We start from the raw sequence: 26,876 nt of genomic DNA on the forward strand, positions 1-26,876 counted from the left end.
GGAATATAATAACATACGCTTGCTTTAAAGGTACTTTCACGGTTTAGGGTCTGGAACCTATGAAACCTGAAGCTTCCTGCCACGGTTGCCTATCGTACATAACCGTGGTGGTATATGTTGATATACATTTAGCTTCTATAAAATAACGCAGGTCTATCGTCACATTCATTGGATTTTTTCTACATTTCCCACAGATGATTGTAATGTAATAACTTATACTAACGAAACAGGTTAAGTGCTAAGTCCTACAAAAAGGGAATTAATTTAAAAAAGTAATTTGTAGCCAAAACATGATTTAGACAGTTACGCAAAAATAAAACTATCTACTGTTTTACTTTTATTTTTTATTTATTACTATATATGAACTTATACAAATAATAAACGCGGTAGATTTAAGCATAATAGCTAAGATTGGCCTTCTTCTTGGCCTGGACCTCCAAGATGGCGTCCATGAAGTCTTCATGAGTGACCGCTGTGGCGGAGCGGCGTAGAGCGATCATACCAGCCTCCACGCACACAGCTTTACATTGTGCACCGTTGAAGTCATCAGTAGAACGGGACAGCTCTTCAAAGTTGACATCAGGGGATACATTCATTTTTCTGTGAATATTGTGAAAAATTCACAAATTAAATAACTTTTTATTGTAAGATTCTTGGTTAGAAAATCATATCACTTGAGATTTATACCTAAAAAGTGTTTTTCAGATACCATGGTACGGTGACAGTCGAATGTATGACGTTCATAATATGTACTATTCTGTCTGTCACCCACAACATCCTAAATGAAACGAACTGTAGTAAAGACACTTTCTATAAATGAATCTTGGTCACGCGTGTGTGTGTGTGTGTGCAGTGAACGGCTGGACCGATTTCACATTTCTTTTTTGATGTGTTTGATATTGTCAGGAGAAGGTTCATAAGACAGAAAAATTTAAAAAATTGCGCGGAAATCTAGAAACAGGGGTAGCGTAGGCCCTACCCCTGTTTCTAATTTTCCGAACATTGCTGTTTCTAATTTACCCTACCCTACCCTACTCTAGTAGGGTAAGGTAGGGCAACAAAATAGTGTAAAAAAGTACAACAATAGTCCAATGTGCAGGGACTCAACCCTAGATGATTTTGTTCTTCTTCTTTTCAGGGCCTTTCCGCACTTGGCCATCTCATGATTTGTTGTAAAGATTAAATTTAATTATTTACCCCTTAATAATAGAATTATTGCAGCTTTATAGCTATTATACTAAGTAAGAGTTAGTCAGAGCTGCTATGTGGACTCTACTCTCAAAATTCTCTCTAAATTCATTATAAAATCAGAAAATAATCTAAAATATTTTTTCAGTAATCCAAGTTTATTTGCTAGTACAAAACCTCCCCCTTTTTTGAAGTCAGTTAAAAATAATGTTATTTTTGACCCCCCATGCAAAAATAGGGGTGTTATAAGTTTAATTCAAAAAAGAGCAATTCGAGCAATATATCAATTAAAATCACGCGAGTCCCTTCGTCAAAAGTTTAAAGAAATAGGTATACTAACAGTAGCCTGTCAATATATATATAACAGTATAGTATATGTAAGACAAAATATTAATTTGTACAAACGAAAAGGAGATTTAAACCCACGTCTTACTAGACACGGGCATAAGTTAGTTATTTCTGCATATCGTCTCCAAAGAGTAAAAAAATCTTTTGTAGGTTTGGGTGTACTCTTCTATAATAAGATCCCCAAGACTGTGATGGACCTGCCAATGCATAGCTTTAAGCAATGTGTTAAAAAACATTTACTTAGTCGAGGGTACTACAACATTGATGAGTTCCTTAATGATAAAGATGCTTGGAGGCCGTTGGATCAGCTTCCACCTTCACACAGAAAGTAAAACTATAAGAAATGTAAACAGTAATTGTTATCAATTGTAAATTATAATACTGTATGACTTTTTCAAAAGAGCAACTGTTGAGTTTCTTGCCGGTATCTTCTCAGCAGAACCTGCCTTCCGAACCGGTGGTAGAATCTTTACAAATAGTCAACTGACGTGTCAAAAGTGCTTGTAAACTGAGCCTACTTGAAATAAATGATTTTTGATTTTTTTTAATTTGTCTGTCTGTCTGTGGCACCATAGCTCCCAAATGGATGAAGCTATTTTAGTTTAGTTTGTTTTGTATGAAAGGTGATTGTTATATTCATGTGCCAGTGTCTTAGACATGTTTGATAAAATCGGTTGAGCCGTTTAAAAGTGTTAAGTAGGGTCTTAAATGAAAGCACACTGAAAGAGAATATTGATGACTTGATCAAGAGTGTTATTAATAGTTTCATGTCCTTTGGGGGTTTTCAAAATTTTCAATATCATGTTATATAGTAAGCATAGTTAATTACCTAGAATGAATTTGCATAATCCTAGCTCTGGCTTCTTCATTGGGGTGTGGGAATTCAATCTTTCTGTCTAAACGACCAGACCTGAGCAAGGCTGGGTCCAAGATATCTACTCTGTTGGTAGCTGCTATTACCTATAAAAAAATATTTTGGTTAAAAAGTTAGCTTCTAAGGTGACAAATTATCATCATAAACATCATCACTATCAGATAACAAATGTCCACTGCTGAACATAGGACTCTTGCATGGACTTCCAAGCACAGTCTCAAGCCACTAGCATCCAGCAGCTTTCTGCAACCTGCTTGATATTATCGGTCCACCAAGTGATGTGTACATAACTTAAAAAATATTTGTGATTCTTTTAAACTACATTCATTACTAATCCCACGGTAATCATGGATATTTTCAGATGAAAAGTATGTGTTAATCCAAATAAAATCTATTTCCATTCCAAATTTCAGCCAAATTGCTTTCACATGAACTTTCGCCTTTATAATATTAGTGTGATATATTTTCATTTTACTTAAAAACACTATCCTTGAGCCATGGTTTTTGATTCAATTTCAGTTTACTAAAAGGAAATATATCAATTTTAACAGCCCACAACAGGGCCAGTACTCCACCTAAGGAGAGGGGATTGTTGATGACATTCCCATGATATGCAGGTGACGGGGGAAAGATTGCTCAGGTGTGAAATCGTGCGTGCGCGGAAGTAAGGTGCATCAGTCGTGGGTTTTTTATTTAAGCTCAACACCACCCCCGCCCGTGCGGACCATCAGACACGGAGTGTTACAAACAAACTTGCCAAGCTATACAATGCAGGTTCCCAGGGTCCCTTATTTACTTACCTTAATATCAGCAGTGGAACTGAACCCATCAAGTTGGTTGAGCAACTCCAACATGGTACGCTGCACCTCACGGTCTCCAGCCTTCTCCGAGTCAAAACGCTTTGTACCAATGGCATCTAACTCATCTATAAAGATTATAGCTGGTGCCTTCTCTTTAGCTAGGGCAAATGCATCTCTGACCAGTTTTGCACCATCACCTAAAAACAATGACAATATTTAATTAGCTTAAGCTAACTATTTGAAAATTTGTAATTGAATCATAGTGCAATCAATATTTAAAAAAGTTGAACCCTAAAGAGATTGACAGATTTATCCTTAGACCTGCTTAATCCTGCCTACTTGTAAAATAAGTTCTTAGCAGATGTTTAATAATTACTACCTCTGTGCCAAATTTCATCCATGTATGTCTAGTGGTTTTCAATAATTCGTGATAAGCAACCTTTTGCTTTTATATAAATTAAAGATAAAGATAATACTTGCCAATAAACATTTGCACTAACTGTGGGCCCGCCAGCTTTAAGAATGTGGACTTGGTCTGAGCAGCACAAGCTCGGGCAAGTAGAGTCTTGCCGGTACCCGGGGGCCCATACAGCAGCACTCCCTTGGGAGGGTGGATGCCCAGGTTCACAAACTTCTCCTTGTGCGTCATCGGCAGTACTACTGCTTCTATCAGTTCCTGTAATTGGTCAAGGATTGTCAATAAACAACTCATATCCTGTGTAGTTCTGTGCTTGGTGACCGACTTGTTATTAATTATTGTTTCAACAAAGACCAAGGATTAAAGAGTTAAATATGCTATATGTAAAAAACATCTTTTTTAGATATAAAAGTTAAAGATATTTCAACAATCTTGAAACAAGTTCGTTTAAATGTTTCTCCATAGTAAAAAGGTGATAAAATATTTCAGCAATCATGAGACACTTAAAATGTTTTTCTCCTCAGATTTGCCACTTTTACAATATAACAAAATAAATATGGCTAGTATTATCATGCTACTTTGATCAAGTACTCATTTGCTTGCACTTCAGATTTATTTACCTGTTATGATTGAATAATAAAATAAAATTCAAATTCAAAATTCAAAATTCATTTATTTCAAGTAGGCTCAGTTTACAAGCACTTTTGACACGTCAGTTGACTATTTGTAAAGATTCTACCACCGGTTCGGAAGGCAGGTTCTGCTGAGAAGATACCGGCAAGAAACTCAACAGTTGCTCTTTTGAAAAAGTCATACAGTATTACAATTTACATTTGATAACAATTAAATTACAATTTCTTATAGTTTTATTTCCTGTGTGAAGGTGGAAGCTGATCCAATGGCCTCCATGCACCTTTGTCGTTAAGGAACTCATCAATAGTGTAGTAACCTTGACTAAGTAAATGTTTTTTAACACATTGCTTAAAGTTGTGCATTGGCAAGTCCATCACAGTCTTGGGGATCTTGTTATAGAAGAGTACACCCAAACCCACAAAAGATTTTTTAACTCTTTGGAGACGATATGTAGAAATAACTAACTTATGCCCGTGTCTAGTAAGAATAAATACCTGTATCTGTTTATCAAGACCACCAATATCAGAGTATTGCTCAGTGGGCCTCTCATCAACCTCCATAGCCTTGACTCTAGCGTCGTACTCCGCGGGCAGAGTCTCCAAAATCAGATACGAATCTTTGTTCACACCAACCAAGTCACCTGGCTTCAATTTGTCCGCATCCACTAACCCAATGACTGGTAAAAAGTAGGTTTGACGCGTGGAGGTTTTAATGACTGCGCATTTACCTTTCCTCTGGGAATCTAAGTCTACCACTGCGCCGTCTTCCTCTTCTTCTTGAGGATCGACGTCCAGCAACTCGATGACATTTGACACAAGATAGGGAAGAGTTTTGTTCACTTTGATCTTTTCCGTGTTTTCTTTTATTTTGTCGTTCTGCGCTTGCAATTCGTGTGTGATTCTCATCACCTCACTCTTCATGATCTTAATTTCATTGTCCAAGAGCCTAGTCCGGCTTATGATCTCGTCTGTTGGCATACGAAGAACTTCCTCGCTGAGCGCCTCCTCGCCGTCCTCCCATATTGACTTGTCTTCAAGGGTCGTTGCCATTTTATAACAATTTTTTACTTCAGAATAATTTAGAATGTTTAGATTAAAAATACACAAAACAAGACAATCCCACGGCGTACGAAAATTGAATTGTCATTGCAGTTTAGGGGTTGCTAGATACCTAACAGTATCTACTACCAACAGCTTCTTTAAACGGTAAGAATACAATTTTTCAATATTTTATTAGAGGTTTAAGCGTTTAACGTTTTATTGTTTTACAGTTATAAATTGAATATAAACTAAATAAAAATGACTAAATATAAATTATATTTTTATACTGTTATTTCATGTCTACTTTATTAGGTGCAAGGAACATATTTACTGATTAGTATTAGTAGCATCTTCGAATAGTGGCAACTTCATTTTACTTTTTAAAACATATGGCTCTCCATTCTAGGCTTTTTGATCTTACAGGATGGCATTTATATCTAATAGGTCACAGACTAACTCAAAAACTAAACCATATTTTGTCATTTATCCACACCCACAACGCAAGTCTGTAAATTATTTGCAGTAAATGTTGGCTGTTCGATGATCACCTCTGCCTTTTCACTACGGGAAAGCTAAAAAAATGGAAGTAATGTCAAATTGACATTGACAGTTATTGTTTCACTTTGGTTTGATAGGTTGTGTTTTGTGAAAATATACGAAAATAATTGCGAAATAATTCACGTTTGCTTGAAATAATAAGTGTTAACAAATCATTTATAGACAGAAAGAAGAAGAAAATGGCTTTCTCCATGATGCTACGCAGACCAGGTAAGCATATATTATTTTATTTTATATTGAAACAAAATTACATAACACTTGTTGTAGTACAAATAATCGTTTTATTGAAAGGGAAAAATATCTTGCATTCCAAACCTGTCATGTTATCAGGTTTTTAATGGGCCTTTCCATTAAGTGAATAGGTCACATTCACAAGGCTTGTATGATGATACATAATCAAAAAAAGCATAAGTATATTAAGCTAAATAATACCAAAATAATGAATTAAAACATTGCACATAATACATGAGATAGACTAGTCATGTCGAATATAAATTTTTCAAGTAGTATATTAAAATTTCAAGTATCTAGTATATTTTCTTTTATTTATTAAACATTAGCAGACCTGGTGAAGCTTCGCTTTGACTCATTCTCTTATTCTACTCTCACCCTACACTTACCCTACCCTACTCCTACCTAAGAATGTCAATCAATTGTTTTGCCCCCCTGAACTTCTTCACTAACACTTTATGGTATTAAAGTTGCCTTTTAATTAATATTATGAAATGCTTGAATAGAATTTTTTTTTAGACTTTAAATTTTTCTCTGTGTAAGAACCATCACATACTTCAAGGAGTATTCTAAAAAAAGAAGTGAAATTGGTTCAGTTGTTCTCTAGATTTGGGCTTAGGAAGATTCAAGATTCATTTTTATCTTTGTGGAATTCTTTTTAATCCTATCAAAACAGTAATATAATTTATAATATATCTGCTTCTCCACTTGTGGAGGCAAACCTGTGGTTAAGTTTACTACATCTTCATATTTGTTTTTCTATATTCCAGTCTGCTCTGGTCCAATTATGCAGCAAGTCATGAGACTGGCAACCCAGCCTGCTGTGAAACCCAACCTTACCCAAAACACCATTCAATCACTTAAGAGCACCTTGTTGAAGACTGAAACAACACCTATTATGAATTCTGTAAGTATCATCTCTTTTGAACCTGTATATTATTCCTATAATTTGATGAGTTTCAGTTGTTTCTTCGGGTATGTGTGTGTTTCGTATTATATTTTAAGTTATTATCCTTTTTACAACAAGACGAAAACTGCTACAAAGTGCACGCAATGAATTTGGAAATACAAAATGAGTGGTTATCCTTAGGTGAGTTCTGCATCCCGATTGCACTAAAGTGGCGCACCTTGCTATATGACTGGTCTCCTGCCTTTTTAAAATTCTATCTTAATGCCTTTCAATTGACTCTCCCAGATCAAAGCAACTTAGTACGATGGGGGAAAGCTTTATTAGTGTATAATTAATATTATGTTGTTGTTGAGAGTATTATTGAGAGCTCTGAGTGCTGACGACAAATGCTGGTGTGCGGAAAAATTCAATTGAATTTGTCAAATAAATTACACTAAGAAATGTTAAAAGAAAATATTTTTATTTAAATAAATAAAATCATTGTAATTTGTTTTAACACTTAACCTAAGACATAGACCTCTCTTAAGGAGTTTCTAATATAGTTTTCAACCATAAGTATCCAGTGGGGCTACCTGAAACCAACCTGCAACCCATTTTTAAAATCTTTGGGTATTTTATGTCCAAGTAACCAAATTGTTAGAAATATACAACAAATCTCTTGTTGTTTCTGCTAAAAAGTGTGGTTGAAATTTGACCGAGTGGGTTTTAGTATAACTCTTGCCTGTAGGAATTTTTTGATACCGACTTGAATGTATATTTTTTTTTTTTTTTTTTTTTTCTTTTCTTTGCAGGTGAGTTCTGTGACTTAGGGATGGTTTCTGACAGGAGAGCCAGAGCTCTACCATCAACTACTCATCGAGCACGTCAGCTCGCTTCAGGCGCTTGATTCGCGGCGTTACCACCAGTGAGTTAGCGAGGCGATTGGGATGTCGGGTCAGCCTTTCTTTATGTTTTCTACAGTTGTTTTTGATTTCCTCAAAGATAGTTGGCATTTTCAGATATTGGTGGATTTCATCGTTGCGAGTAAACCAAGGGGCATCAGTAATAGTCCTTAATATATTATTTTGTATCCGTTGGATACGCATTGCGTTGGATTTACTGCAGGTGCCCCACAGCTGAATCCCGTAAAGCCAGATAGGTTTCAAGACTGCACAGTAAATGAGCAATTTGTTGTTAAGTCTCAGTGTAGACTGTCTGCCAAGTAACCAGAGCAGATTTCTAAACTTTGTGTTGAGCTCTTTTCTTTTATTGTCAATATGATATTTCCATGTCAATCGTCGGTCCAGATGGAAGCCCAAGTACCTAACACATGTTGTTGGCGGCAGGTCTTCGTTTCCTAGCTTAACAGGAGGGCAGTCCCCTTGTCGAAGTGCAAAGGTGATGTGATGGGATTTTGAAGCACTCGCTACAATTCGCCATTTAGAAAGCCACAGGTGGGTTGCATCAAGTTGATTTTGTAGGATTGAACTAGCACGATTTGCATCTTTATCGCAAGACAGGAAGGCTGCGTTATCAGCATATGTTGCAATGGTGACATCAGGTGATTGTGGTAAGTCACATGTAAATATGTTGTAAAGGACTGGGCCAAGAACCGAGCCTTGGGGTACACCTGCTTTGTAGGTACAGAAACTGGATCTAGCGTCGCGCTGTTTAACTTGGAATATTCTGTTTTTAAGATAAGATGCAAGTAACAGGAACATAGAATGTGGTAGGAGTTTTTTGATTTTTACCAAGAGCCCTTTGTGCCACACTCTATCAAAGGCCTGTTGGACATCCAGAAATGCCGCAGAACAATATTCCTTCTTTTCAAGGCATTGGCGGATTGTGTGGTACACCCTGTGGACTTGTTCGACAGTCGAGTGTTGTTTACGAAAGCCGAACTGGTGAGCAGGAATAGTCTCATTTTCTTTTAGGGCTTCTTCCATTCTCGCTAGGAAAATTATTTCCCAGACCTTTGACAGGACGGGAGTAAGGCTAATGGGGCGATAAGAGCTAACTTCTTCCAGAGGTTTCCCTGGTTTGTGTATCATTGTGATCTGAGACACCTTCCAGATATCAGGAAAGTAGTTTAATTGGAAAATGCGGTTAAAGAGGTTAGCCAGATATACAAGACACTTTTTAGGAAGTTCTTTGAGGACGAGAGGAGTAATCAGGTCAAATCCAGGAGCCTTTTTTGAGTCTAGCGATAAAATCACTTTACTTATCTCTTTAGGAGATGTTGGCTTGAGCGGTAGGCACATTTGGAGATCTTGCTGAAGTATATCCTCAATTTCAGGATCATCCACACCAGGATTAGGCTGGAATACAGTTTCAAGGTATGCCGCGAAAGCCAGTGCTTTTTCAATGTCACGTCGAGCCCAAGTTACGCCAGTTCTGATGGGTGGATAGTGAGGCTGGGGTTGATTGAGATATTTAGTGGCCTTCCATAGCGATCTGTCTCCTCGTCCTGTCGGTGACAGTAATTCCAGATTTTCCTTAATTAGGTTGTTTGATGAATCTCCGAGTATAGCTTTTAGCTCTTTCACGGCGCGATTAAAGTTAGCTTTGTCATCTAGGCGGCGTGAGTTATGCCAATTACGTCTGAGCCGCCTTTTGTCTTCAATTTTTAACTTGATATCTGATGGAAGCAAAATGCCCATCTTTTTAGGGCTTAAATGGGGAGTATTCTTCCATGCTGCAACTTGGATCAAGTTTGTTATGTATATTGTGGCCATGTCAATGTCCTCTTCGCTCTTGAGAGGGACTTTCATGTCAAAAGTTTCGGTTATGAAGTCTCGAAATGAGTACCAGTCTGTCTTGTGATTATAGAGATAGTCATTGTTGTCATTAAGAAGTATGGTCGTCCTACTAAGTTCTAAAATTATAGGTGTATGATCAGAGGACCCGTCTAGACTTGACTGAATGTTAAGTATCTTGAGTGTATATTAGGTAATCAATAATACCTCATACACTGTATGCAACTCATCAATTCACTTGGTCGGTTTGAGCAGTCTTGAATGAGCAGTGATTAATTTATGATGATGTACATGTTTCTAGTGTTAATTGCATGCTGAGTGAGTGAACGAGTTCCCTTTGTTTTGCAGGTCCGCTCATTCCGCACGTCAGCCGTGCGGTTTGCGGAGGGCAAGTCGGGCGACCACTCCAAGCTGTGGGTGGTGGAGCGCGTGGCGTCTGCAGCGCTGCTGCCGCTTATACCGCTCGCGCTCATCGCTCCCAGCAAGATACTGGACTCTGCGCTCGCTATCATCATGGTGGCCCATAGTTTCTGGTAAGAAGTTATTTCGAACCCCGGCTGGGCCGATTGAGGTTTTCTTTATTGGCCCAGGTCTGGCTGGTGGGAGGCTTCGGCCGTGGCTACTTACCACCCTACCAACAAAGACATACCGCTCTTTTCCGTTACGATGTTGTGTATAAATCAAAATGGTTGCGGATTTTCATCCTCCTCCTAACAAGTTAGCTCGCTTCCATCTTAGATTGCATCATCACTCACCATCAGATGAGATTGTAGTCAAGGGCTGATTTGTAAAGAATAAAAAAAAAATATTTAATATTCTTTGCCCATTGTCTCAGATTGCTATGTGACCCTCAAATGCCTTTTAGACATAAGGGTATAATATATAACGGTTGTAAGACCTGTCGTGCTGTATGGATCAGGCCAATATGCATTGAAGCAGCATGGTGGGTCTAAGCTCTATAAAAAGGATGCCTAGCCCTGTAGTGGGTACCTAGACTGATAATGATGAATACATAAACAATAGTGGAATACATAATATAATATTTAAACAAGCATTAAGTATATTATGTATACATACTAAATACGTATAATATTTTATTATTTTTATTATATCTTTTATGCCTGATATTATTAGTATGCGAATATCCATGATGTTAAGAACTTATGTTATGCTGTAGAATGTGATAAACATTACATGCATATTACACATAGTTAAAAATAAATACCACTAATGAAGCAGGTATTTATTTAACTTGCAATACATTAAACATTATTTAAGACTGTTACCAACAACCTATGTCTAAGTAGTATTTTTTAAAAAGAAAGAGGCCCTGCAGAGGGTCATAAAAATAGACTGAAAGTGATAAAGTCCGGCCGCTCAGAGATTGCGTTCTTGACAGGTCGTGATCGAATGGGCGACGTAGCCGATGTTTACGAGAGTGGGAGAGACAAAAAACGAGGCAATTGTAATTAAATATGTTTGTCCCGCTCGCACTATCTTTTTATTTTTTTATTTTTATTTTTTAGCCCTCGATTACAATCTAACCTGATGGTAAGTGATGATGCAATTTAAGATGGAAAAATGGTCTAAAAAATTAACTAAGTTTATTTGGTTTCGGTTTTCAGGGGCTTAGAAGCGATAGCAGTGGACTACGTGCGTGCCAGCATCTTTGGTCCAGTGATCCCCAAGATTGCGATCGGCTTAGTGTACCTCGTCTCCATAGCAACCCTCGGAGGACTCTTCTACATCATCACCCACGACGTTGGGCTAGCCAACTCGATTAGACAATTCTGGTCCATTAAAGCTGGACAGAAAGCGTAAAAAAAGAATTTTCTAGAAATACGATTGCGTACTGGTTCACTCTTATGCCGGGAACATTACGAAAATCTTAGGGCAGTCATACACGTAACGAGTTAATTGCGCAAGTAACTTGCACTAGTATATTGTGTATACTAACGTGTATTGGATGATAAAGTCCGGATATGGATTTAAGATCTATTTACAAAAGAAATATTATTTACCCCGAAAATATTAATTTTAGAACACGTTTCTTAAACATTTTTAATATATTTTCGGTAAAGAAAATAACCGAAAAAAGAGTTATGGGAAATACTTCCGTGCACCCTGTATGATTGTTGTTGTTATCTAATATAAATTGGTTGGTTGGTTGGTTTATATAATCATTATTTTTTTAAATAAACAGCATGTAACCGGCTAATAGAGGACCAGTTTAACGTTTTTTTTAGTTAAATAATATTAATAGCAACGAAAAAAGTGAAGTTGTTATGTTGACCGGTAAATAGCGATCATTAAATTATTTTCATTAGAATTTTAAGTATAGGTAGTTGCGGATTGTACAAATTTGGTATACGCCATATTTCATTGTTTTTAAAAGAAACATTTTTTTTTTTAGTTTTGAATGTTTTTTGTTTGTCGTTCGGCTAAACGAGGCTTCAATAGTGAGATATTTAAAATATGGTTGTGACGAATGTTATATCTTTACTTTGTCAAAAAAAAAAACTATATATATTACTTGTAATTTTTTAATATGTCTAATAGGCAAAGATCGCTTGTCATACAGCCAGGGCTTTTATATTAGGATCTGTGTAAAAACATAGATCTTATTTACAGGTTTTATAGCTCTGTATTTTGTCACATTTCTATGAAAACTCAGGACATTCGTTGCAACTGTGAATTTCGGTATTATTAATATTAACATGTATTTAGTGAAGAAGATAAGCTTAACTAACGACACATTATGGTTTATTCCTTTACAAAAGGAGAATTTTTTTTTATTAAAAATAAATTGTTCAAAATTTTCCTGTTAAAAGTACTTAATGCTAAGCAAAATTAATTCATTCGTCGGTTGTTCTTCAATCATTAAATGATGTAAATATTACTTCAACTCTTTTCTGTTGAGAAATATTTTAATTTCTATTATTTTCGCAGTGAGATATTATATATTATTTTACTGCCATGAATACAAGTTTTATAAAGGCCTTGCATAACAAACTTACAAATCTTAGTCAAAGACTAAAAGATTTTTTTTTCATTATATTACGCTTTTAGTAAAAAAATATCATTTTAAGTGTAATATTATCGCATTGTTTAAATATTATATATTTTTCGCTAGTTTATCGATAGGTAAACTGTAATAAAAGTATTATTATTTCTATTAATAATAATCCATTAAGAACCTTAGATCATGAATTATAAAATAGTTTAAATACATAATTATAAATACTTTCCGATGTTTATATCTTTCTGTTTAATAACAAGTCGCATAATGGTTTTTAAAAGTTACAAAATATGGGGGTATTTTAAAAATTATTATATTTTTTACATTTATTTTAAAACACCATGTTATAAATATTCCTGTCGGATGACTAAAATATTATGAAGTGTATTGAATGAGTGTTAATTTATTAAATAAACTTTTTTTTTAGTTTGAAACGTCGTTTTATTTACAGTACCTATTGTTATTATTTTTTTTATTCTCTACAGGTTAGCTACAATCTCACCTGATGGTAAGTGATGTTGCAATCTAAGATGGAAGAGGGCTAATTTGTTAGGAGTAGGATGAAATCCACACTCCTTTCGGTTTATACACGATATCGTATCGGAACACTAAATCGCTTGGCGGTACTTTGTCGGTAGGGTGGTAACTAGCCACGGCCGAAGCCTGGCCGGTTGGTGAGAGGACCTGGACAAATTAAGAAAACCTCAATCCTCATGCGCCATGGAAGCCGTCAATATTTAATGTAGGTACACTATACATAAAATTTGAGTTAGCAGTTTTTTAGGTTCCCCGCACATAGCCAATAATATGACTTATGTACACTTCTTCCCTACCCTACCCTACCCTAGTATTATATATATATAATATGTAGTAACGAATAGTATGCATACCAATTTTTAGCTTTCTACCTTAAAAACTGCGGAATGCTCCATACAAACTCCCCCCCCCCATTTTAGGGAAGTGGAGTGTTAGAAAGAGATCTTCTGTACTCGTCTATTCTTTCAACTATCTCCACTTATAAAATCACGTCAATTCGCCGCTCCGTTTTGCCGTGAAAAACTGACTAAACAGACACTTTCACATTTGTAATATTAGTATGGATATATTTATTGTCGATAGGTCACTTGTACATATACGAGTGCATGTTGACATTTTGTTGCCTAAAGTTGCACCAATGGTTGTACCACAACTCATGCCCCGACAGTGTGAGTCCTCATATATGATAACAGTATTATTAGGGGTAACCTTACCCTACAAATTGGCAATATAATTGGCTCACGGACGTCACGAGGTTTCACCCGCGTAGTTTTTTCCCCTAGGAAACCTGGCTTATGTTACTCGTTGACAATGTAGCTTTCCATTAGTGAAATATTCTTTCAAATTGGTCTAGTAGTTTCGAAGCTTGTACCAAAAAAACAAAAAAATCAAATCTCATCTGTAAATAATTTTAGTTTAAAACTGTTGACAACCCATAAAGTAAGGTTCATAGGATAATGTAATATTGCCAGCGTATGACTTACTCCGTGGTACGATTTCAGACAACCTTACCCTGTTTTATTGTCAATATTATTGGCAATATATTGAAAATATTATTGACGGTGTGTGGCTAGCCTTACTACTAAAATAAAAAAAAAATTGGTATAATAATAATTTATTTATTAAATAATTTAATAAAAACTATAAATACACATTATATTATAAACAATGTCAAATAATGTTCTGACAATGATGTTAATACTTCACAACAGTAAAAATATGTCATTGATCACATATACTTTATACTATTCATTAGTACAAACTAGGGTCTTTTGCATAGACACAATAATATCATCAGTACGTTAATTTGGAAAGGTTGCTTAAAGTTTCACAAATTCAAGCAATTCGTTTCAATTCAGTTTCATTATCAAAAGACGAATGATTTAGTGCAACTTTATTGATAACATTATTGCATGTGTGCAGCTATCCGTACGACTTCAGGCAACTTTATTGACAATATTATTGCATATGACTATGAGCTAGCCTTTTACAACTAGTTGGCCATAAAAATATTGCTTTTGTCCTACATCCAGTCTCAAATAAATAAATATATAAGTATTGTTATATGGCTATCTATTTATTTAATTATTTACTAAGCATCATTCACTGTGTTCAAGTTATAATAAACAAATGTACGTTGGGGTCCTGACCCCGCACCGGTACGCGCAGTGTTGGTCGACCCCCCACTAGGAGGACTGAGGACATCAAGCGGGTTGCATGACGCTGGATGCTGGCGGCTCAAGACCGTTGTGTTTGGGAGTCAGAACAAGGGGCCTATGTCAGGCAGTGGACGTCCATCGACTGTTAATGATGATGATGATGAAGGGCAATAAAGTCCTCGTAGCATAGGTTAGTAGCAGTCGTATACGGCTGATCCAGAGGTCCTACTCTCACTGCGGTACTACGCCGAGGTGCTGCGGCGCGCCGCACGTTACGCGCGGACGTGCGTGCGGTAGAAGATGTCAAGCGCCTGCCACTGCTTGGTGTGCAGCAGGATGTGCGGCCGACGCGCGCGCATGTGCTCCACTGCCTGTGATGGAGACCAGCCGTTCCTCTGCGGGTGACAAATAGTTGTTTGATGCCATGTAATGGCCATTATAGCACGAGTGTTACAATGGCTAATTAAGTGCAGTGGCAGTGCAGTTTCTATGACCATAATAAAAGAACTAGCAAAACTTGGTACATAATTTATAATTGGCGTTGAGCATGCTAGAGCCGTGATAACCCAGTGGATATGACCTCTGCTTCTAATTGCAGAGGGTGTATAAGTTCGAATCTGATCCGGGGCATGCACCTCAAATTTTCAGTTATGTTTATTTTATGAAATTAAATATCACGTGTCTCAAATAGTGAAGGAAAAACATCGTGAGGAAACTTGCATACCTCAGAATTTTCGCAATTCTCTACGTGTGTGAAATCTGCTATTCGGCATTGGGCCAGCGTGGGCTATTGGCCTAACATCTCTCACTCCGAGAGGAGACTCGTTATCAGCAGTGTGCCGAATATAGTTTGATGATGAATAATGAAATTAATACAATGGGGCTTGATAATGAATAATGAAATTAATACATTGTAGCACAAGTGCTATAATCGCTAATTAAGTGCAGTGGCATACAATACTTTTTCTATGAACGTAACCTGTCGGGGAGGAGCCTGCGCCACACACACAAGACACTCACCATCATGAGGTAGCAGCCGACCAGCGTGGCGCTCCGCGTGCGGCCCGCCTTGCAGTGCACGTACACCGTGCCCCCCGCACCCCCCACCGCGCCGCTGGCGGGGACGAACCTGCGCCACACATATCTTCTATAATATATAAATGAATCGCATAATGCGTTGGTAAGCGCATAACTCAACAACGCCTGGACCAATTTGGCAAATTCTTTTTTTAAAATGTTCGTTGAAGTTCTAGGATGGTTTTTACGGCGAGAAAAATTCGAATAATTGCCGGAAAAACCATAAAAATAGCCCTTTTCTTTTTTCCATACAAATGTTTTCTAAATAAAACGTACTCAATTTGGACTTTATTGTTATTGTATAAAGTTCATATTAATAATAATTAGAAAACGGGGTAGGGGTAGGGTTAGGGGTAGGATATGGTAGGGTTGGAGTAGTTGAAAGTTTACATCGAGATTTACGCGGCTGAAGTCGCGGGCGTCCGCTAGTTACTAATATTAACAGTTAGCGCGATAACTTTTCGTCTGAAATTCCTCAGTGCCTGAAGAGAGAGAAAGAACCTAAGGTTCAGAGACTTGGTCACTAACTATAAGCCTCATAGAGCTCAGAGCCACACAGCGGGCGATGGAATGAGCTACATTCTGAGTAAGAACCAAGGCGAAATAGTTCAACGAGTCGCGAAGCTGAAGTGACAATAGGCAGGCACATAGTTCGAAGAGTCCATGGACGTTGGGGTCCCAAGGTACTGGAATGAAAAAAAAAAAAATAAAACTAAACATAAATATTAATTGATTATGAAACACGGCTAAAACTCACGTGATATTAGGTCGGAGTATGCCCGACTAGTTTCGAACCCATACGGGGCCCTAAGTCATGAGCTGGTTCTTGCATGCAAGAATATCATAGTCATTTTAAGCTGTTACAAGAAACCTGTGTGATAAACGGACAAACATGCAGTGCATGAGTTATTCGCTTTTACTGCAGCATATTTGTCTCGCGGCGTTAACTTTAAAAATTCCGAACATTGATAAAAATTATTATGATTATTATTATTACAGAGAGGACATTTGTATCTTACATCACGAAATACTTCGTCCTAGGTGGCATTTCTTTAGGTACAGGAATCCTACGCATTCGTGGCCGATTATCTGTGACGTCAGTATGAACCCGACGGAATGCGCTCATTGATTTTCGCTTGCTCTTTAATAAATGTAATAAAATTTTCTAATGAAGGTAGTTTTTCGGAACGAATTGACGATTCGTATAAGCGAGCGGTTTCTTGATTTATTTTCTTTAATGACAGATACAGGTAAATAAAATCAATTTTGTCTTTAATTTTTAATTTTTAACTTTTCAAATGCGGCAATAGAAGTCGCGTATGTGTCTAAAAATGAATTTAGGTTCTGCAAATTTATTAACGGTACGTGCGAGAGGATTACCAGCAAAATCTCTCTATAACTTGCTTAAAGACCTTGGCCTCTCTAGAAGTGCAGCTAGTTCTATATTAGAACGAGTATCCAAAGCTGCTCTAATAGGATCTTACCAAATTTGGCTAGGCAGGGAGAACAACACGAGCAGAGAAGGGGAGTGTTGATCGATCGTCAAGGAATCCCTTAACCCTACATCCAGTAGTCACAAGTGGACTTTGCTTGGTGTTTTTCTCTCTACCACGCGATGGACCCGGCACCCGCACGGTGAATCCATGGAATGCTAAGATATTCGTCTCAAGGGGTTATGGGCGGACGAAGTCGCGGGCATCCGCTAGTGTGGAATATGTGACCTGTTAATAAACCGGACTCCTTCATACAGTTTGTCCTGGTCGGGCGCTTCGAATATGTCCGTGGTGGCCAGTTGCAGGAACTCTACGTTGTGTTCCCGCCATTTCTGTAACAAACACATGTAACTATAATCATTATTATCAACCTTTGACTATATAGACTATGGACCTGTTTCGCACCCAAATTCACCAACAAAAATGTCTGTCGTTTTTTTGATGGGGACGAGGTAAATCTCACACATCGAAATTATTAAACACCATTACTGGATTCGATCCCCGGCTGGGCCAATTGAGGTTTTCTTAATTGGTTCAGGTCTGGCACATGATTTAGCGGTCGTATAGAAACCGAAAGGAGTGTGGATTTTCATCCTCCTCCTAACATGTTAGCCCGCTTCCATCTTAGATTGCATCATCACTTACCATCAGGTGAGATTGTAGTCAAGGGCTAACTTGTAAAGAAAAAAAAACTACATGTTTTTTTTGTACTTTAACAGAATAAATTCCCCTTCCTTATAGGAAAGGAAACGCATATCAGACAAGGATATCTATGACTGCAGTCTCACCTGATGGCAAGTGATGATGCATTCTAAGATGGAAGAGGGCTAACTTGTTAGAAGTAGGATTTCCTTTTTCGGTTTCTACACAACATCGTACTAGAACGCTAAATCGCTTGGCGGTACGTCTTTCCACGTAGGGTGGTAATTAGCCACACCCCAAACCTACCAATTAAGAAAACCTCAATCAGCCCAGCCGGGAATCAAACCCAGGACCTCAGTCTTGTAAATCCACCGCGCTTACCACTGCATTACGGAGGTCGTCAAATTTCTTAGAAGAAAGAAAAACTTAGTATCTCATAAACCCGGGGTTACAACCTAGGACCTCATAATTTGAAACCATATAGGTTAACCACTGGGTCAAAAAGGCAATTGTGTGCAATTAACAACATCATTTTGTTATGCTATTATTATTGTCTATGATAATTGACTTGATAGTTTCACCTTCAGTCAGGTGTTAATTATTATAATAATTAACCACTGACTATTTATTTAGATTAGCAGAAAATATAGATTTAATTATTACGTATAAAATACTAGCGGACGCCCGCGACTTCGTCCGCGTGAAATTTAGTTTTTCTCAAATGCCTCGGCAACCATGGATTTTTCCGGGATAAAAAGTAGCCTATGTGTTAATCCAGGCTATAATATATCTCAATGCCAAATTTCAGCTAATTCAGTTCAGTAGTCGAGACGTGAAAGAGTAACAAACATTCATATCATCAAAATCATTAGTTTTCGCAAATCTCGGGAAACCATGGATTTTTCGGGATAAAAAGCCTATGGATTAATCCAGATTAAAGTCTATTTTTCATTCCAAATTTCAGCAGTAGCGGCGTTTAAAAGTAACAAATATCTAAACATCCAAATAAACTTTCGAGTTTATAATATTAGTAGGATAGTAGGATATTATTTTTATTTAAATTAGCGAAAAATATAGATATAAATATAACGGTAAATATATTTCAGATAACTGTTATTCTGGTAGTTTTAATAAGGAGTAGCCTAACTTGTAAATCTAAACATTTGAACAAGTTAACAGCAACACACTACAGTACTTGTAACATATGTTGTCTGTGTTACAGTATAGGCAGTCTGCAAAGCTCGAAAAATAATTAAATTTACTATTATCTATAGCATTTGGCACCCACTTAGATATCGTTTCTTTTGTCTGTGAAGTCGAGACACGTTTTTAATACAGAATTTGGCTTCCATTTTCACATTTATGTTTAAATGGAATAACATATCTATAAAACATTGTAAGGCCAAACTCTGTCTGAGTTGAATATATTAAAATTCAAAAGTTACACTAATACAAAGAAATATAAATCTTTAAGGCGTTAGAAGTCATAATCTCACTGAAAATCAGACAGACAGTTAAAAATAAGCTTCCGCATTTTAATAATTTTGTATCCTTATTTTTTATTATGTAAATTCCATTGTGTTCTGGGGATGGTACTAGAATAGTGCCATGTGTGATTTATCTCAACATCTATAATATTTCCACATCCACAGATTAAAGAATAATAGGCAGATAGAGCCTACGGAACACGACGGTGTCGTATCTGTTTCAAATAGAAAATTTAAAAACGAATACATTTTCGAGTCACTACGACACGAAGCGTCGCATCAGTAATTTTCAATATTATTCAAGGAAAATGGCGTCTTATGTTTTAAATATTTTTAAAACTGTTCACAAAAACTAAAGAATGATGGAGTATTTTTTCATTGGTAATGATTATTATTAAGTATATTAAATTATTGTTATTAGTGTTAAATTTTAAATAAAAACTTTTATTTTTTATTATGGGTTTCATCGGCTTCACCACACTGCTTGTAAAGACTCATTCTGGATCATTCTTTATTCTGTGCACATGTCCTTCGAAAATATATTTTATTTATTCAAAAAGGCGGAAGTTTAGTATACACTTACAAAGATTTGTCTGCTATATTTGTTTGGTTGTTTGATGTTGAATAAATTATTTCAAGTATATAAAATTACGAACACGACAGAAATAAAGACAGCAATACATTTATAGAATTGCAAAAAATAAATTGATTGGTAAATCAGATGATTGGCAAAATAGATTGGAAAAGATGGGAAGCTGTTGCTTACTACACTATTTTTTTTTATTTTTCCTTTTTTTTTAAGTTTTTTACAATTTTTTTTTTTTTTTTTATATTCTTTATTAGTTAGCCCTTGACTACAATCTCACCTGATGGTAAGTGATGATGAAGTCTGAGATGGAAGCGGGCTAACTTGTTAGGAGGAGGATGTAAATCCACACTCCTTTACCGGAACGCTAAATCGCTTGGCGGTACGTCTTTGTCGGTAGGGTGGTAACTAGCCACGGCCGAAGCCTCACACCAGCCAGACCTGGACCAATTAAGAAAACCTCAATTGGCCCAGCCGGGGATCGAACCCAGGATCTCCGTCTTGTAAATCCACCGCGCATACTACTGCGCCACGGAGGCCATCAAACAAGCCCATGACTACAATGTCTGACTGATAGTTAAAAAATGCAATCTAAGATGGAAGCGGTTAACTTGTTAGGAGGACTATGCTAATAAGCTGTACACTTAATAGCACAGTCTCTAGACTCCTATAAAAAATAGTAGCATATAAATATTTTATACTGATAAAGTTGCTATCTTTTTATCATATAGCAGAATATTTTAATAGCCCATTACAGGGCTACTCAAATGTTATTTGGCTGAGTTGGGCTGATAATAATATTTGACTTATTAACTTTAGATGTTAATGATAACAACAGAGACTAAAGTGTTTTTCAGATAGCATGGGTATGGTGACAGTTGCATTATGACGTTCATAATACGTACTATTATCGTGAAAAACTTTCAAGAGTGAAATGAACTGTCACCTTACCTATGCTATCTGAAAAACACTATAATGGCTTAACATGTTCTTCAACACACTAGATTTTTTTCTGTTTTTTTCTATGATACAGTGTAATAGAAGAATACATATGTACATATTTATAAGTATGTTTTACATACACATGCTATTCAATATAATAGGGATGATGACAGATTTTAAAATTGTATATAAATCAAGAGTATGCTTATAGTAAAGCAATTTTCTAAAAGTAACAGGATATCTGCGATCATTACTTTCGGAGTTACAGAGAATTAAAGAGTCAGATTTGCGGCGCTGCCGCGGATCCCTGAAAAACGCTCCATACAAACTGGCACGAACTAGTGACGTCGTTGGCTCGCTGATCGTTAGATTTGTATGGGCGTTCAAACAAAATCACTAATAACTTTGTTATTTGTGCGTTTATGTTTATAGTTCATTTATTGACAAATGTCACATTTAATGTAAGGAAGCTAAAACTGTATGAATTTTTATCTAATTACGATAAAAAAAATATGATAGATTTTGAAATTTATAATCTTATTTATTTTGCAAATATCCAAACATTCTTTGCTTTTTTTGTATAAATTAGTTAACATTTACCTTATTTACCCGAATGTATCATAGAAATCAATTTATTCAAACCTAGTCATCATCCCCATTATTGTAAATTTTTCAATTCCATTACTAATTATGTATATTATTTTAATCCATAATCACTTTAAGATCAAGAGTTGCATTTAACAAAGTATAATGTTTTAAATTTTTTTTAAAAAAAATTATACTTGAGATAAATTAAAAAATATATTAATTAATAATAGTGTGATTTGTGACTTCATTTCAGAATCTATGTGGCATCATGCATACAAAATTATAATTTACCTCTGCATCATTTGAGAATATCTTTAATTCATATGTTTCATTCATAGACACTACCCCTTTTATGTTTTCTTCTTCCACCAACTGTAATCAAAACATTATAATTTAAACTTAATTTAAATAATTACAATTAAGACTTTATATATTACACTGGTTTGGCACTGCCGTCAAAGTGATCAGAAGCTAGCACATACAATATTATTATTAGCGTTTTAGTTTATTTTTTTGATTTTGGTTCAACTTTTTTAATCGACTTCAAAAAAAGGAGGAGGTCATCAATTCGTCGGAATTTTTTTCATGTATGTTCCCCGATTACTTGAAGACGCCTGAACCGGTTTGAAAATTCTTTTTTTTTTGTTATAAAGATTTTATTATTTACTAAACTAGAAATGAAACGAATAGTTTTCCAGTCGCTAAAATTATTTTAAATGTAGATTATAGGAAATCCAGAAATAAACTTAAAAAAACATTAACAACTTTGAGCCAATGTTTACCTAACCTCAAACATACTTTGTTTGGATGATATCCTAAACACAGTCCCTACTAGATAAGAGTCAGAACACCCACAATATAGCCAAATTATAACTTCAAATAAAAAAAATAGGTACACATACTTTTTGGGTTACGCGAAACTTTGTGTACGTAAATTTAAAAAAAACATACCTGTTTTGTCATTCCCGTGAATGGAAGTGCCCCGAGGATGACGGTGTCGTCCATCCTGTCGTACCAGCGCCTGCTGGTCACCTTCTCCATCAAAACATTGTACAACAGCGTCGGGTAGAAGGTAACTCGAGCGAACATCGCTGTGCCCTGTCACAAGTGCAGTTACTTTAAACACGTAACGCCGCGAGCATCGCCGTTTAAAACAAGTTCAAAACTAATGAGAATATCTGGGTTTACCATGGTGAAAGCTGGTCTTCGTGGTGGGGAGATATTGAAATTCAAATCGTGCGTTCCGTCTTCATTTGCTTTGTTATGACAGCTAACGTCAAAGTCAAACATGGATTGACGGAATGTCACCCTGACATTTCTGACACGTTAACTTTCGTCCAGAAACCAATGAAGGATACGGAATTTCTAAAAATGATTAATAAAATAAAATATTATAAGTAAATAATTCTTATTTAAAGTCCTGAAAATAGTCTCATTGATGAAATTACAAATTAATGAAGTGTGATCTTTCAGAGCAACTCGATTGATCTAATATTAATATAAGCGCCTGCTTCTATATTAGAGCAATACTGCTATAGAATAAAATTGCTATTGCTTTACTGTCTTTTGTTTTTATTTTTAAAAAGGAGGAGGTTCTCAAGTTGGCCGGTATGTTTTTTGGTGTTTTATTTTAACCGACCTCTATCAAGGAGAAGGTACTAGTATCAGTAGGTAAACGGTAAATTAGTAGTTATCATAAAGTTTCTTTCAGGATATTTCTTTTGGGTAGTAAACTTTAGATACCAGTTTAATTTAATTGCAAATATTTTAACTTATGCGCGTCCGCGTGGTATCCAATTTTACGCAAATTTCGTGGGAACTACATAATTTTTCCGGGATGAAAGTAGCCTATGCTTTAATCCAGAGTAAAATCTATTCATTCAGTAGCCGCTAGGCAAAGGCGTAGCGTAGCGTAGGCAGTAGGCCGCCTTTTGTAAGCCGAAAAAGATTTTTTTTTTAGATAAATTTCATGATACGATCGTTACTTTATTTTGGAATTAATAGCACATGTGTCGCAATAATCAGTTACACTGAATCTAAAATAAAATTTAAACTATTAAGTAACAGTTTATTGTGACACAGTTCACTTTTTTTGCTTAATTTAATAAAAATACATAAGTATAGATATTTGCACAAAAAAGTGGCCGCGCAGTGATAATTAAATGAAACCTACAGTTCATTTATGTATGTAGGTACCTCCAGTTGCAGCGAGCAGTGCGTCATGGAGATGACAGTCTCTCCGAACTCCGAAGCTATTTACCGCCGCATTAGAAGACGTCTCTAAGCTTCTGGACTGGGACGGACTTACTTGGCATCAACATCAATGGCGAGTACATCACTCAACTGCGATTCGCGGATGATGTCGACGCGGTTTCGACGGCCTCCGTGGCGCAGTGGTATGCGCGGTGGATTTACAAGACGAAGGTCCTGGGTTCGATCCCCGGCTGGGCAGATTGAGATTTTCTTAATTTGTCCAGGTCCGGCTGGTGGGGGAGCTTCGGCCGTGGATAGTTACCACCCTACCGGCAAAGACGTACCGCCAAGCGATTTAGCGTTCCGGTACGATGCCGTGTAGAAACCGAAAGGGGTGTGGATTTTCATCCTCCTCCTAACAAGTTAGCCCGCTTCCATATTAGACTGCATCATCACTTACCATCAAGTGAGATTGTAGTCAAGGGCTAACTTGTAAAGAATAAAAAAAAAAATGTAGACATCATTGTAGAGACCCTGGATGGTCTAGTATTATGACCTCAGTAGAGTTTATCAACAGGTGGGCCTGAAAATTAACATGGGTAAAACAAAAACAATGTGTAATGCGTGCGAGTGTTGTGTAAGTGATAGTTGATAACGCTGCACTCGAAATTGTAGACGAATACATATACCTAGGACATATGGTCCAGTGGACCTACATATGGTCTAATGGTGATACCTAGAACCAACTTCGAGAAAGAGCTGAACTCCAACTCGGCTGGGCCGGATTCGGTTCAAGTTCCTCAGTGTCTGAAGACAAAGTCTGCAGACTGCATGAAGAAAATAGTGCGTCCTGCCAGTGATGACCTATGGTTCCGAGACTTGGTCGCTAACTATGGGCCTTATAAGAAGGCTTAAAGCATCCTTTAAGATATTTTCACTTTCTGGGCAACCACGGAGTATGCATTTAACACTTTTTTTTATGATTGTACCAGTGCAGACAACTAGCATTTTGGTTCACTTACTTGCTGTGGTCTATACACAATTATCTACTTTGCTAAGAACAAATTGTACAAAATAAAAAAAAACTCCTCTCCTATTCAGGTTCATATTGAGTCTTATGGGTAGGCAAGGCATTATTGCATCTATGAAGTGTACACCAACACCACTGCCTGTGCCACTGCTTATTGTATTACCGTTATCATATAATAGAACGTCGAGTAGGTAGGTACCTATGAGTACATACCTAACGACACCTTTATCACTAAATTCTAATTTTTTTAGTGGTATTTAAATTTAACTCATTCACATAGTTCACGTTACGAAGTATTTTTATATCCACCATTATTAATTCGCTGCGAGGCGGGCTCCTTTCAAAAAATTGAAAGAGATATCATCGGCATGATGTATCGACGCCATTTGTAACGCGGCGGGGAACGCGCGCCGGACGACATTCGGAATTCAAAATTAAATTAAAACGCGGTAAAAACAACGTGTTCCTGTTCCCGCTCGCTGCGTTCTCTATTCAAATTCGAAAGATTCGATCTGCGCTAATTTGTCTATGACTGCCCCACAGATCTATCATTTAGTTTGCTCCTGTAGAATGGGAGTTAAAAGTTAAATAGTCTTGTTAATCTTTTTGAGTACACCTAATAATTATCAATACGATGTGTTTTCTTAATAATAGTTCTTGAAATTCACGTAAGCGTTGAAGAACTAGGTTGATAGGTGCCTAGGTATATAAAATTAAAACTGATAATAAAAAATCCTGATTTGCCGACATTTTGTCGGTACACTTAGTTACTTGTTTTTCTCTTAATTACGAGTATATAGTGAGAAACCAATCGAGTGTACCTACCTAGGTATTTACTATTTATCTACTTTGATAACACTAAAGTGCTTGTATTATAAAGGTCTAACGTTTGTTGGCCGTTAGAAACAGGTAGATACAACGAGTGTCTTGTACGGCATGTTTTATTGAGGACAGGTGGTATAACCGACCATCGCGTCGCGTATCGTTTTCAATAATAGAAACAATAGCCGATCGGAAGCACCCATTGTTCAAACTACAATGGCAACGTCTCATTACTCAACCGCTCGTTAACGTCCCGACCGCCGCAAAACACTAACTTTATCAGTGCCTCACGTCAAACATCTCCCCATCTCGAAACTGTATCTCCTTAGTCCTTGGACACAATCGGGGAAATGAAAAAAAAAACACATCGGACGTTCAGAAGCCAGATGCGTATCGGCGAGCCAAAAAGCAAAATCCGAATGTTGGGATTGTTGGGCGAATGATACGAGCGTTCTTTTTTTGAAATGCCCGCGAATTGTCAAGCATAGACAACGAGGAACGGGCGCATTTGAATACTTCCCAATTTGAATATAAAGGTCGGCGATCGCGTGTCGCCGCCATACATCAACCGTGAGGGCTTTAAGTCTTCCGAGCGCTTTTCGGACACAAATAAGCGTCTGATGTTCGACAGGGACGCGCATAATACGGTCGGGTAATGGATTCAACCTGGAGGTAGCAGTTCCACTATTTATGTGCGGCGTTTGATGAAAGCGCGTTTATTTTGGCGGCCATTTCGCGACCACAGACTCGCAAGAGGGGAAATGATAGACGGGTTCATTGACACTTTATCATACGTCATGACTTTGAAAAATTTTACACAGGTTTGTCAGAATGTTGTGGCAAACAATGAAAAGACAGACTTGTATTTAGGTAGAGAACACTTGTGTAATAATATAAACTCTAACCGGGTCTTATTTCAGTCGAGTTATTAGGAATATTGGTCCTTGATAGCCCAGTAGATATCACCTCTGCCTCCGATTCCAGAGGGTGTAAGTTCAGTTATGTGCATTTTAAGAAATTAAATATCTGGGTGAAGGAAAATTCTAAGGTATGAATTTTTTATACCT

At 36.8% G+C, this 26,876-nt stretch overlaps 3 protein-coding genes across 3 annotated transcripts; 1 reads left to right on the top strand and 2 right to left on the bottom strand.

Annotated features, from left to right (window-relative positions):
• Positions 1-327: 327 nt before the first annotated feature.
• LOC112054572 (26S proteasome regulatory subunit 6A-B) lies at positions 328-5,402 on the bottom strand. Its single transcript, XM_024094411.2, has 5 exons — positions 4,756-5,402; positions 3,691-3,886; positions 3,211-3,407; positions 2,366-2,496; positions 328-600 (listed from the first exon to the last, which is right to left on the bottom strand). Exons 1-5 carry the CDS (start codon positions 5,308-5,310, stop codon positions 393-395), a joined length of 1,287 nt encoding a protein of 428 aa, XP_023950179.1. The 5' UTR covers positions 5,311-5,402; the 3' UTR covers positions 328-392.
• Positions 5,403-5,899: 497 nt separating this feature from the next.
• LOC112054582 (succinate dehydrogenase [ubiquinone] cytochrome b small subunit, mitochondrial) lies at positions 5,900-13,188 on the top strand. The gene is made up of 4 exons (XM_024094422.2): positions 5,900-6,069; positions 6,861-6,997; positions 10,084-10,268; positions 11,361-13,188. Exons 1-4 carry the CDS (start codon positions 6,039-6,041, stop codon positions 11,554-11,556), a joined length of 549 nt encoding a protein of 182 aa, XP_023950190.1. The 5' UTR covers positions 5,900-6,038; the 3' UTR covers positions 11,557-13,188.
• A 1,201-nt stretch (positions 13,189-14,389) lies between these two features.
• LOC112054931 (phosphatidylglycerophosphatase and protein-tyrosine phosphatase 1) lies at positions 14,390-23,040 on the bottom strand. The gene is made up of 6 exons (XM_024094880.2): positions 22,953-23,040; positions 22,716-22,862; positions 22,056-22,136; positions 17,748-17,851; positions 15,970-16,078; positions 14,390-15,344 (listed from the first exon to the last, which is right to left on the bottom strand). Exons 1-6 carry the CDS (start codon positions 22,953-22,955, stop codon positions 15,222-15,224), a joined length of 567 nt encoding a protein of 188 aa, XP_023950648.2. The 5' UTR covers positions 22,956-23,040; the 3' UTR covers positions 14,390-15,221.
• Positions 23,041-26,876: the final 3,836 nt, after the last annotated feature.

Source organism: Bicyclus anynana, chromosome 21 (assembly GCF_947172395.1).
Source record: "Bicyclus anynana chromosome 21, ilBicAnyn1.1, whole genome shotgun sequence".
Lineage (NCBI taxonomy): Eukaryota > Metazoa > Arthropoda > Insecta > Lepidoptera > Nymphalidae > Bicyclus > Bicyclus anynana.